The following is a 12439-nucleotide window of genomic DNA, read 5'->3' as shown; positions in this document are numbered from 1 at the left end:
ATTTTTTGATTTGCAAACCCTGTCTGAAGAAAATGTTGTGGAATATTTTGCTATTACTATTGATCAGCTATGTACAATTATATTGTATTTAAATTTTTAACTACATTGTATAGACACAGTGGCCATTTTCTTAGGATCACCTGTACAAATCTAATGCAATCGACACAAAACATCTGTCTTTACAAAGATCTCAACATTCAGTTTTTGCTGACATTGTCAGAAATGTGTAAATTCAATTATATATTTATTAATGAGGTCATAGTTCAAGGTGATGGTGAAAACACGTCTCAATATAATGTCCAGTTCACCAACACGAGGGGAGCAGAATATTAGAAACAACAACTACAAGGATTCAAAACATTACGTTGGGAAATGCTACAGCTAACACTGAGCCAGTGAACAAACTACTTTGTGTAGAGCAGTGTTATCAGGAAGTGAATCAGAAGGCTGCTTTTATCTATGGGCTTGACTGACTCATGCATTGACTCATTTTACTAATATCACAAAGTGTGTGAAAATTCAGACATGAAAAAAGTTTGTCTGAGATGAGAGCTACAAACATGAAGTAAATTGGTTTGTTTCACTTGTTGAGGATGAATGTTTGAGGGTGAGGTCGTACCTGAAGCCCTGTTTTGAGTAGACTGTTATTTTGCCCCAGGCCTGCTGAGATACAGCTGTGACCCCTGAATTGCGCAGATACATGGCTGTGGTGGAATCTGAAACACACAACAACCATTGAAGCACATTAAAAAAAAAAAAAAAGTCAATGGAAACAGTTGTGCAACTTCTGCCATAAATATAAAGACCTGTGACTGTGATGAGTAAACAGCACTGAGACAGACCTGTGAAGGAGCCTTGAGATCTGATGTCGTGTGCTATGAAGCCGGCGGCAAACACGAGCAGAACCATGAGCAGTTTCGACCAGGGGATCCCATGACCACGCATCTTTACCTGCAGATTCTGCAGACAAAACATGCAAACACTGAGCACAGTACTTCAGTATTTCTTTGTGTCTGAGAAAAAGTGTTTGTTACTGTTGTATGCAAAGGTTTGCAGCCACTGTGTCTTTCTCACCTGACACAGGTTATTGCACTCCTGAAGGTCATGAGATTCAATGGTGTCTCTCATCTCCTCATTGGTCACTTTGAAAGACTGGATTGTTTCTTCAAGGTTCTTCCGCAGCTAAAGATGGAAAATAAAACACAGCAGTCAAGTACAAGAGGATTTTAAAATACCAGATAAACTCTTTTTAGACAATAAAGGGACGTTTGCACTTCTCCACCACAAACATTTTATTCTTGTCCCTCCAGTGGTATCTTTTAAACCCATTAAAGACCCATATACTTTTTTAGGTTTTTAATAGTCATCATGAAGACAAAATGACTGGTTGTGCTGTTTTATATGTTTGTTTTTATTTATTTCTTCTCAGTGTAATGCTGTTCTGTTTTTATGATTTTATCCAGATATTCCACACTTTGGAATTTACTGACATCCTCTTTATGTCTGTATTTTTATTTGAGAGTAATTATCAATAAAATAATCTCTTTAGTCAATGTTTCAAGGGAGCTGGGTTTGATTTAAAAACCATCAGGGGTCATACCTTTGGTGGCAGGATATTCCAGGACTTCAATAAATGATTCAACAGCAGACTGGAAAAAGAAAAGAGAAATGAACAGTCAGCTTCAAAATCTAAACTACATACTCATGTGTCCATAAATGTAACTTACACTTGCTAAAAAGCTTAATATGAGTTTTCATATCACATGTATAAAGACCAAGATGTGTGTGTGTTAAGTGTGTCTGTCTCACCTGGACTGGGGTAAGTGTTTAGTGTAGAGCTGCCTCCACACTCCGAGACTTTGTACATCCACACACAAACACTCTGTCATACAGTTGAGCAGCTGAAAGAAACATAAGAGAGGAAGAGAGAGAAACGGATGATTTTAACTGATAACACTGTTTTTGAAACGCCACATTCCACACGATGCCTTCTCCAAACTCAAACAAAAAAGACCACATCCTTCAGCTATATTACATGATATGATAGTGATAGTAGTAGTAGTAGTAGTAGTAGTAGTAGTAGTAGTAGTAGTAGTAGTAGTAGTAGTAGTAGTAGTAGTATGATACTACTGTTGGTGAAGAAAATAGTCTCTGATGGTCAAACGTAAAGACGCTGTCCTTTTGTTTCTGAGGGACTGACACTAAAACCTCAGGTCTGCTGTTGATGTTTTAGATGATTACAGCTGAATTGGAAGTAACGACATTTGCCAGTTACAATATTTTCTGTAGTTATCCACTGGAACAAATACAAAGAAGCAAACCAGAGATTTCTGGCACCTCCTCAACTACTTTCAATTGAATGGAGAAGGGGAAAAGTCTGAAGAAGTCTAAACTGCAGGAACACTTTCAGTAGAAAGAGCAGTTTTATTGTGAGACCAACATAATACTGAACGCGTTCAATAAATGCAAAGAAGAAAGTAGAAGGAAATAAAGTAACAGCTAGTGGCTGTTTGTACACAGTGTTAACAGAGTGCACTTTCCCCTCAAACTTACCCACATGAAAACACCATATTTTGGACTGTTAATTATGCTGGTCACCATAATGGACCTATTAACAACTATTAACAACATACTGTATAATAGGTCTCTTATCAACATGATTTATATTGTTGCACTGAGCTAAACTACACTCAGATATTTGTAGCAGCAGACTTATGTAGAAGAGATCAGTTTAAATTGCGTGTACATGTGTAGGTCTTACCTCTCTCTTCATGTCATCTGGACAGTGTGGTGTGGCTCTGGAGAGAAAGGATGGCAGGTATGTGTGTAATGTGCTCTCAGGCTTGGCTCCAAATGCGAGTACTTTAAGTCGAGGATACAGACGTCTCAGCTGCTCCTGCAGACTGAACACAAACAGAAATGGGTTTATTCGTTTTTTTAATTGAGGTAAACATCCCTGAGACCCTCACGAAGTTGTGGTCAGTGTGTTCAAATACAGCTGTAAGAAATGATCAGTGTGACAGTCTATCATCATTCTCAGACATGATGATGGACTGTCAACGGTTTCCCATGGTTTTAAAGAAGATTAGGAGCTATACTGGTATATTTGTTGAATGTTCCAGGTCTACAAAGACAGATAACATTTCTATTAATCTTCCTCAGTGACCTCCAGTGTAAAACCAACTACAGTCACTTTTCTCCTCCAAATCTCACATCTTGTAGTTGTTTGCTAAGGTATAATTTGGGCATCCAGGCAAAATTCTCAACCATCCATTTACTGCATCCACTTATTCCTACACTATGTAATCATGCTGTGCACATGGGAGTATTCGACAGGGAATAAAGGAAAACTGACATGACTGTGTAGCTGAGTTTGCATTAGTTCACATTCACCTTGATGACAGGGCGTTCTTGGGCATGAAGGCAAAATCCAGCAAGGGGAAGAACTCTTTAGGACCCATGATGCCAAATCCCTTTGTCAGGTTTGCATGAAGTCTGGAGGAAAACCAACAACCAAAAATTGAGATTCAAGGAAGAGGTAGGCTAGGTTCAACTTAGTCAAACATAAAAAAGTAAAACAAAGAAAAAGCCTTACAAAAGGGGAAGTTAATCAAAATAAAAGCAGGAATGTACATGTACACAGGAATAAAAGTTTCTGTCTCTTCATCTTTTCAGATGAATCAATATGTGGTTGTCACACAAGTTGAGAGAGTAGATAGGTGTAGTCAAAAGAAAATAAGATTTGTGTTGTCTTTTACATTACCTAAGTAAAACATAAAACATTTCTCAGTCAGACTCACAGGAGAAGTCGCTCCAGATAGGCAATGGCATATGCAGACAAGGACTTCACTCCGAGCACAGGAAGCATGATGCCCAGCCACACTGAAACACAAATAAAGCACTTGACTCATTTAATGCCAGAACTTAAAGTTCCTCCAGTCTGAAGTGAATCGACAGTGGGCCTTTTCAGTTCTCCATTTAGAAACATAAAGGCCCACAGCAACTGCAGCCAGTGAAACATGGTTTGATTATTATAAGTGACACAGCGATCTTCAGTGATGAGAACTGGAGGAGCACAACAGCAGCCCAATGGATATTTGTTCTGTGTACTAAAATACTCCTACACTGTTACATACTTTGTGTAATTTTGATGTTGACAACCACTGAGAGAGAGAGAGAGAAAGAGAGAGAGAGAGACAGTTGTGGTGTTTTATTCTGATTAAAATAAGAGAAGATGAAGAACTTGTAGCTCTGCAAACAGCCTCAGAATGAGTCAACTGTTGTCTTTCCTTGCCTTAAGGAAGACGAATGCTGCACAATAAACCTTATTTTTACCGATGAAGGTCGTTATGTAATCTTCTAAGAATATTCATCCTCTCATGCCCACATACTGACACTCACCTCACTGCTGACTCTCCCACAATACAGCCTCAACAGATACCAGTTATCATGTGTCTAAACTCGCAGATGGCTGTCAGTGGATGTGATACTGCTCTAATGTGCACTGTTGCTTCATTAACCCTCAGCCCAGAATCTCTGTCAACACAGATGGTTGGGAAAGTGGGAAAAAGGACAAACTAGGACAATGAAATACTGTCTCTACATATCTAAAGGATGGCCGTGTAGTTGTGGGAGAATGTGTGTAGATTCTTTAGGTGAGTGTTGGACTGTCTGTTACCTCTTAGTCCCTGGCTGAGGTCATAAAATCCTGCTTGGCCCAGAGTCCACATGATAGTCAAACACTTCACTGGACGATTTTGAACTGACCGCAATAACTCCAGATACTAGAGAGGAAGGAAAGGGGGAGAGGGGGAGGGGGCATATTACAACATATTATTGCAAAGTCATTGCAAAAGACAAATCCCCCATTACATTGGACAACAGAACTGAGACTGCCAGTCCACACACCAGTTGGCTGGCTGCTCGGTTTAGAGCTTGAAAAAGCGACTGGCAATTGTACAATTTTGTTACTTAATTTTGTAACAAGTACATTGAGAGTACACAAGAGCAGTGAGACAGCAATCTGCCAGTTATCTGCAGGACTCAAGGTCAGACACACACACTCACCTCTGGCAGGTTCTGCGTGGCTATTCTGGGTTTGTCCTGTAGGACCGCCTGGATGCAAACTCTGTAGCCATGCAGTGGTTCTCCTGGAATTGATAGGAACAAGCTGTTGAGTGTTTTTCAAGATCTGTGTTTCTCTGTTCTTCTGATTTGATGGAGTGTCCTGGTTGTATATGGGTCTAAAACAATGGCCGTGTCATGAAATCCCTGGTTCGAGTATAACTGGACCTTTCTTGCATCCCAGTGCCCATTTTTTCCCCCCTCTTTCTTCTCATTCCTATCACCTCACACCTGTCTGTTGCTTAATAAAAGGCAAAACCCCCCCTAAAACTTAAAAACAAATTCATTCTGTTGCCATTTTTTTAGGTACATCTAGCTAAAAGTAATGAGTTCTACTACAACAGCTCTGCCATAAGTCCTGTGAGGGTAGGCTAAATGTTTGAAACACCTCTTTGTGTAATGCAGCTCAATTCATCAGCATCACAATCTACATCCTCCAAAATGATCACACAGTGGATTCAACCCCTCTCTGAAACTGGTTCAATAAAAACGTAATGGTAGGATTTATTGCAGGACTGGTGAATTAAACTGCATTAGTCTTGCCTACCTGTAGCTGATAAGCTGGCAACCATGACTACAGATTTAACGTTAACAGACAATTTCATTGCTCTACACAAAAATGCAGAAACTAAATTTTTGTTTCCCTGCTGTCTTGTTCTCAACTGCCCTTAATAATTATAAATTTGAAGGATTGCAGGAGGGAGCCAAAGCTCAAAATCTGCTCATCTATTCATTAAAAGTACCTAATTCTTCACCGGAAATAGTGAGGACACATAAAGTGACACTGGTGAGAGCAAAAGACGAGATGGATAACTTCCAAACCACTTCCTCCTCTTCCTACAAGCTCTTGCATTTACCTGACTGTCTGTCCAGCTCCCTGAGCATAGTGTAAACACAGTGGTCGAAGAAATCTGGCAGAATGTCGCTGCAGCGTCCGATGAGGCCTTTGATCACGCCCCTCAGCTCCTTTCCTGTAAGGCAGTATGGGTAGTCTGAGGGGGGAAAAAAAAAAGACATAAAATGTGGATATGAGTTAAGTGCTGTGTCACTGCAGAAACCTTTGAATTTCAAAGAGTTTGTTGACAAATGGGCAATGCAACTAATAGACTATACTATGAGACTTATTTTGACTGACCGTGAGCATAGCTGCTGAGTGTGGGCTCAGTCTCTGGTGCAGTCAGATTGAGGTTGAGGTATCCTGCCAGGTCTTTGACCCAGACTGATGGGTTTTCTGGGAACAGAGTTTGACTGCGAGCCAACTGCTGCTTCAGGTCCCCAACATCCAACTTAAAATAGAAAACAAGACAGAGAAAACATCAAGTCTGTAAACTCAGAAACAACACATTCATTATGCAAAAGATGGGACTGTGCTTCAGCATGTGATAGTCTGCTATGAACATGGCACAGTGCTGCAGTGTTTGTATGAGAGGCTTTACACAGACATACATTTATTTTTGTCTTTCGTTTCACTGAGAAATATCAGCCAAATTGTTACACCAATACTGAGGATGATAAATTATCAGTTTTAATCTAAAATTTTAGCAAAAACAAGTTGATTTTGGGCAAAGAGAACAAACAGAATCTTCAAATCCTCCAAACTGATGTACTGAAATACCAGAATAATCAGTCCTGTCTAAGTCACTCATACATGCCTTTAGATCCTAATAAGAAAGAAAGAAATCCTAATATGCTGATATTAAACAGGAGGACAGGAGACAGATCCTGAGAATGCATTACTCACATTTTTGAAGGCTTCCTCAAGGGTCTTGTGAGTTGCGGGGGTGACTGGGCTGCTGGAGTGTGATTTCTTGGATGGTTTACTTGATGAGGGCTTCTTGCTTTGAGGCTCAGCTGGTGGTGGAACCTGCTCCTTGTTCTGTTTCTTCCCCATCTTCTCGAAGCCGTCATACACAGTCTCTGACATCTTCAGGGGTGCTGAAGGAAGAAGGCAGCTGTGGTTAAGACACAGACACTATACAGATATGAGAGCAGCCTCTTTTCAAACTTACTTTGGACTTCTATAACACTTTCTTCAATCGTCCCTGTGTCCTGAGAATCAAGTTAATCCATGAAACTGTGGCATTTCCCTCCCCGGCTGCTCCCTCCCCTCACATTCAGTCCCTTACTTATCCCTTCCGCCCTCCCTCCATGGCTTGTGTAATAGGCTGTTATTATCCAAGACAATATTCAGGCAGCACTCATTACAATTCACAGAGGAATAGCGTTAAGAACCAGCAGCACTTCAAGTCTTCCCCTGTGTGCTACTTGCTAAGACCCTCTTGTAAAAAAACTACATCCAGTTAAACTGAGTTAAACTGCTCTTTATATGTGAGCTTGAACAAATTTAAGTTTTGAGAGCCAATACAAATATTTTTGTTCTGAGGTTCTCGCTACTAGGATTGTATTGTGCAATAAATTTATAAACCTTTTTTTTAACCTTTCAGTTTCAAAGTTTCTGAGAATGTGGTATTCCCCAGAGTTTTTCTTTATTCCTAGGATGTGAAAACCTCTGAAAGATGAGGCTAGTGTCATTCTGTATTTCATTCATTGTCAACAAAATTCTCATGAAAAGACCAAAACCAACAAAGTGTTTCTTCAATACTTCAACACTTAGCTCCCCCTTCTCCTAGAGAAGACATAACTCTTTATGAACAGGTCACAAACATATAACAAAACACAACTGAGCACTGTAGTTTCAATAAATGTTACTCAAGCAAGAGGAAATAGTGCATTTGTTGGGAACTATTTTCAGCAGCGGATTAACACAAATTGACTCAAAATGAACTACAGTGTTCATGTTTATCGTAATGAAGAAGTTCATTTTGAGTGAACTGTATGGGTCATTGGTGGGTTTTTAAAAGTTTTAAAGAAGGATCTACGGCATAGAAGAATGAACTATATTAAACTACACAGACAATACTTGCCAGTAGAATAAATTCACTGTTGTAAACCAACAGTCTTCTCAAAATATTGGGCTATTTTTTACACTTTAAATAGAACGACCACAAGACAGTTAAAACCTCCACTGAAACGTATACAATCTAAATTATTGTAAACTACTCCAGAGGACTCAGCAGCAAAGACATTTACAGTATTTAACTTTGGGTCCACGCTACTGCTCACAAGAATTCCTGAGAGACTCACCCATAAACTTGAGTAGTTGCTGACAGAGGTCACCATTTGTTCACTGGTCATTCAGCTTTACAAGCTGCTGAGAAACCTAGATCTATATCTGGTCTGTGTGTGTGTGTGTCGGCACAAAACAGACTCGTGAAGCAAAGAAAATACTTGTTCCATCACATCTCTTCTCCACTTCTCCAACTGGATTCACTACTGGTTAATCCCCATAACTTCCGCATTCAAAAGTTGCTCAGTCAGGATTATTCATCACTTCCCTGAACAGAAATATGTCCACCACAACAAGCAGGCTGAAGTCAGGAGTAGCGATTTTTCTCACTTAAGCCCAGTTGTCATCTCTGTGAATAAATCAGCTTAGTAAGCACTGTCACAGCTGAACAGTGAGGGAAGTATTGAAAGCTGAGAACTAGACTAGGTAATCTGACCAGGTGTTCATGTCTATTAATACAAAACAAACATCCATAAGTGTCAGGACATCACCTCCTGTCCAGTGACAGTGTCTGACATGGGAAGACATCTGCTATAGTGACATACAGTTACAGGGCAACAAGTGAAGATGCTAGACTAGTGAGTAGGAAATGGTGAAAAACTGTATACAAAGATGCGAGGGAACAACTAAAACCAGTCATAAAGAAATTATCTATCAGTTCATGAGTCCCAGAGATGGGCACAAACAAAAGTTTGTATTGCTTATTTTTTACTTGAAAATGAGACACACCACAGGGTTATCATTTATTCAGTTTGGTATTATTTTTATTACTTTCAAAGACCTCCATGGTTTGACTCTGTTATATTCAGTATTTCCTATCTGAAATCAATTGTATATAAATAGTATGAATTAATTCTGTTTGCAATATTTTAATATTCATTAGAAAATACAGTATAAGCTCCAAAAAAAACCCAGCTAACATGACTCTAAAGCTACAAGGAGTGAATTCCAGTTGAATTCTCACCTTCTGAATACTAATGATCTGTGATCTATTTTTAATGTCATTTCCATTAATCTGTTTTTCAGTTAAATACCAGCATAATATTTTAAGGCACAAGTCATTTATGGTTTAAATAATGTGAGACAAAAATTAGAAATATAATTTTGGTAGTGACTAGGAAAAAAATGTGATCAGATGAGCAGGACTTGCCTCTGCAGTGAGCGGTAAACTCAGATTTCAGACACTGACAGGTAAATCACTTACGGTTCCCACTCTAGGATTTTTTTTAGAGGGCACTAGAATTAAGACAAAATGTCAGACAGCAAATGCTTTTGAACACAGTCCATGTCTTACATCTTTCCACGACATTGAAGGTAGAGCCAAACTTTTTGGTATGACATAATCACTTATCACTGTTAAGAAGTGAGCTGTTGTAAGACGCTATAACTTGTTCAGACATGTTGTTAAGTGAAACAAGGGCATCATATCAGCTCACTTAAATATGACCTTCTCAAGGTCCAATATGTAAAATACTCTACAGCAAAGTATAGAGTGAACAAGAATAAAACCTTTCCTGGAAATCTTATTTTTATATCTCTTATGTGCCTGATTAAAAGATCTGCATGTTAAAAAGTAGTTCAAGTAAAAACAAACTTTATATGAGGAAAACCACTTGTGAGCCTACTCTGAAAGGTACAAAAGACTCCAGCTGAATTTCAGGCTGGAGGAATAAATGTGCCAAAACCACAGAAGTCTCATGATTCAAATGCTGGAAGGGACAAATAAAGATTGTGCAATAAGGCTCATTGATTATGTACTGATATAGATCGTCTCTCAGAATTCAATATAAATCTAATCATTTGTAGATCTGGGAAAAGCTTTCACACACTTTCCGCAGCAAGTACAAGCCAGATTACTCTCTGTTACTTAAATATTTCACATAATACTAGGGTGGTTAGAGAGCTTATATAACAAAAAGAGAAGTATATTTCTTTTAGATAAAACATTTACGCCACCTCCCCACTGACACAGCCACAGTAACTGTGATCAGACAGACTTTGGACGGGCTGATCACTGATAAAACTGCTGCATAAAAAAATAACAGTGGCGGGGTGAGATCTAATCTTTCCAGTCACCCATTATTTAAAGCAGCCACGACCGTGGAGAGGATGTGATAGTTGAGGATGGCTGCTGCCAGGTTTACTGAATGTGAAAACAAACAATTCATCTGGGTTAGGTCAATAGGGGAATCAGGTTAAAAATTGCCCCTATTAACCACCAGTCCCTCACACTCTCTGAGCAATGTATACAGCTTTTCTATACTAGAATATTATATGGCTATAAGTTTGCTGTATGGTCATTTCATTTAACACAAATAATAAAAGTAGTGAAACTAGATTTCAAAAGAGTGCCGTCACAGTAGGGCCTCAAAATCAGGTGGTAAAGCAAGAGTCATTTCAAGTTTCTAATCATGTTGTTAGCTAATATTGAGCTTTGGTGCAGATTCCCAAACAAGTTCTAAATGAAATTATCTGGTTGACACAGTGTAAAACTAGAGCTTTCAGGACTCCTGGAGTTCTGGGACCCCAGGGCAATTGCCCACTTTATTTAGTTTTGTTTCACACACACCCATGTGATTGCTTTGGAATCTGATTTAAAGGTTTAAGAGTGCGCTAAACACGGTGGGTAGTTGAGGTGTTGTGTTACGGGACTTAGAGTTAGGAGAGAATACATTTTCACCTGACATGTCTACAAGCAGTACCATTTTCCATTATAAAATATTTCCTTCCTACTGTCTCTGTATTTGTTAAAGTGCTGCCACAAACAAGTACACCCATGGTTCTAAACACTGAATTTTTCCCAACGCTTTCCCTAACTTGGACCAGCAGAGGTCCCCATCAAACTCTGATTTGGAAAGCTTTGAGGAATTAACCTTTTTTCAAAAAAATTATGTTAAAAGCTTCTCTGCTTCGTAAGTTTCACTTCCTCATCACTAGAAAAATGTTCCTGTCTTCCAATACTTTAATTTGTCCAGTGACTACTTCATAGCCCACAGATCTACTACAAAATAAGAGAAGGAAAAGTTGCATCCTGTAAAATCTGAAATCAGTGAGTATTTGGCATTTCTACTAATAAAATGACTTAAACAACAAATGAATTACCATAGCTGTGATGGATTAATTTCTCTAGTTCAAATACTTTACACAACTACTGTGAAAAACACTGAACTAAGCTATTTCAGGTGAAGGACTTCCATCTATCTAAATACTGAAACATTGCAGAAATAAATTGAGAATATGGGTAATTATATTTTCCACTCAACCTTACTATATCGTGCTTTGAGGAAAATTACACATCAACAGCTGATCACTCAGAAGTGACAGCTGTCACTACAGGCTAAGCTGTAATAAGCTGATGCTTAATATAATGACACAACCTTATAGAGCTCAGCTACAATTAGACAACATAGTGGAGATGAACTGTAAAAGTGTAGCAGCAGCAGAAAGACAGAGACACATGCTTCAGAGATGCATTTCCTCAGTGATGACGATGCCTCTGTTGACACACTGCTGGAAAGGCTGCTAGCGCGCTAACTGCATATGCTATCTGACTCGCAATGCTTTCCGGTTGTATGTGGTAGGAGCACATAGCCCACAGAGGCCAGTTAGCAATTATTTTTTTTAATTTAATGTGTCAGCAGAGAAAGTAAAGTATAGCTAATCAAATCAAAGTCATCTAATTATCCTGGGAAATACTGCGTGAAGCTAGGCTAGCTAGCTTGTCAAATTATATGGCAGTTATGAGCCATCTTCTTCCGCAACACTATCACAATGAAGAAATAGTTAAGTTTAGGTTAAAAAGGGGGCAACTTAGAGCGTGAACACAGCTACACATGCAGCTTCTTCCCTCTACGTTCACTTGAACTTTGGCAGTGAGGGGGACGCGTCACGGAGCAGCTAGCAGCGGCGTACAGCGGGCCGTGTTCACTTACGTCTGGATGGCTGGTTAGATTCACCGAGGGCTTTCCTCCCCCCGCTGCCGGTTTTCTTGTCAGTCGCGTTCTTCGCTCCTGCTGAGCTGTTATTTTTCTTTCCCTTCTTCACGACTTCCCATTTGCCGACTGAGCCATTATTTGAAGCCATGTCTCCGGTCCAGGTGGGGTGTTATTAGCTCAGGCTGCTGGGTGAAACAGGACGACGGGACGGGACGCTCTGACAACGGCTCTGATCATTTAAACGTCCGCGTGC

At 39.5% G+C, this 12439-nt stretch overlaps 1 protein-coding gene across 1 annotated transcript in view; it reads right to left on the bottom strand.

The window, feature by feature from the left end:
- Nucleotides 1–12439, bottom strand: part of tmem214 (transmembrane protein 214) — a 23974-nt gene extending 11535 nt beyond the window's left edge. The window contains exons 1-14 of the mRNA XM_056405608.1: nt 12184–12439; nt 6866–7059; nt 6260–6410; nt 5982–6116; nt 5068–5150; nt 4679–4784; nt 3801–3882; nt 3394–3495; nt 2762–2903; nt 1810–1901; nt 1601–1649; nt 1075–1182; nt 843–960; nt 620–716 (exon numbers count right to left, since the gene is read on the bottom strand). Of these exons, the coding sequence (XP_056261583.1) occupies nt 620–716; nt 843–960; nt 1075–1182; nt 1601–1649; nt 1810–1901; nt 2762–2903; nt 3394–3495; nt 3801–3882; nt 4679–4784; nt 5068–5150; nt 5982–6116; nt 6260–6410; nt 6866–7059; nt 12184–12334 (1610 nt within the window). The 5' untranslated portion in view covers nt 12335–12439. The remainder of the gene's footprint in view (nt 1–619; nt 717–842; nt 961–1074; nt 1183–1600; nt 1650–1809; nt 1902–2761; nt 2904–3393; nt 3496–3800; nt 3883–4678; nt 4785–5067; nt 5151–5981; nt 6117–6259; nt 6411–6865; nt 7060–12183) is intronic.

The sequence above is a fragment of the Seriola aureovittata genome, chromosome 19 (assembly GCF_021018895.1).
Source record: "Seriola aureovittata isolate HTS-2021-v1 ecotype China chromosome 19, ASM2101889v1, whole genome shotgun sequence".
Lineage (NCBI taxonomy): Eukaryota > Metazoa > Chordata > Actinopteri > Carangiformes > Carangidae > Seriola > Seriola aureovittata.
Note: the sequence above shows the minus strand (reverse complement) of the source record. Positions and strands in the feature narration are given on the sequence as shown.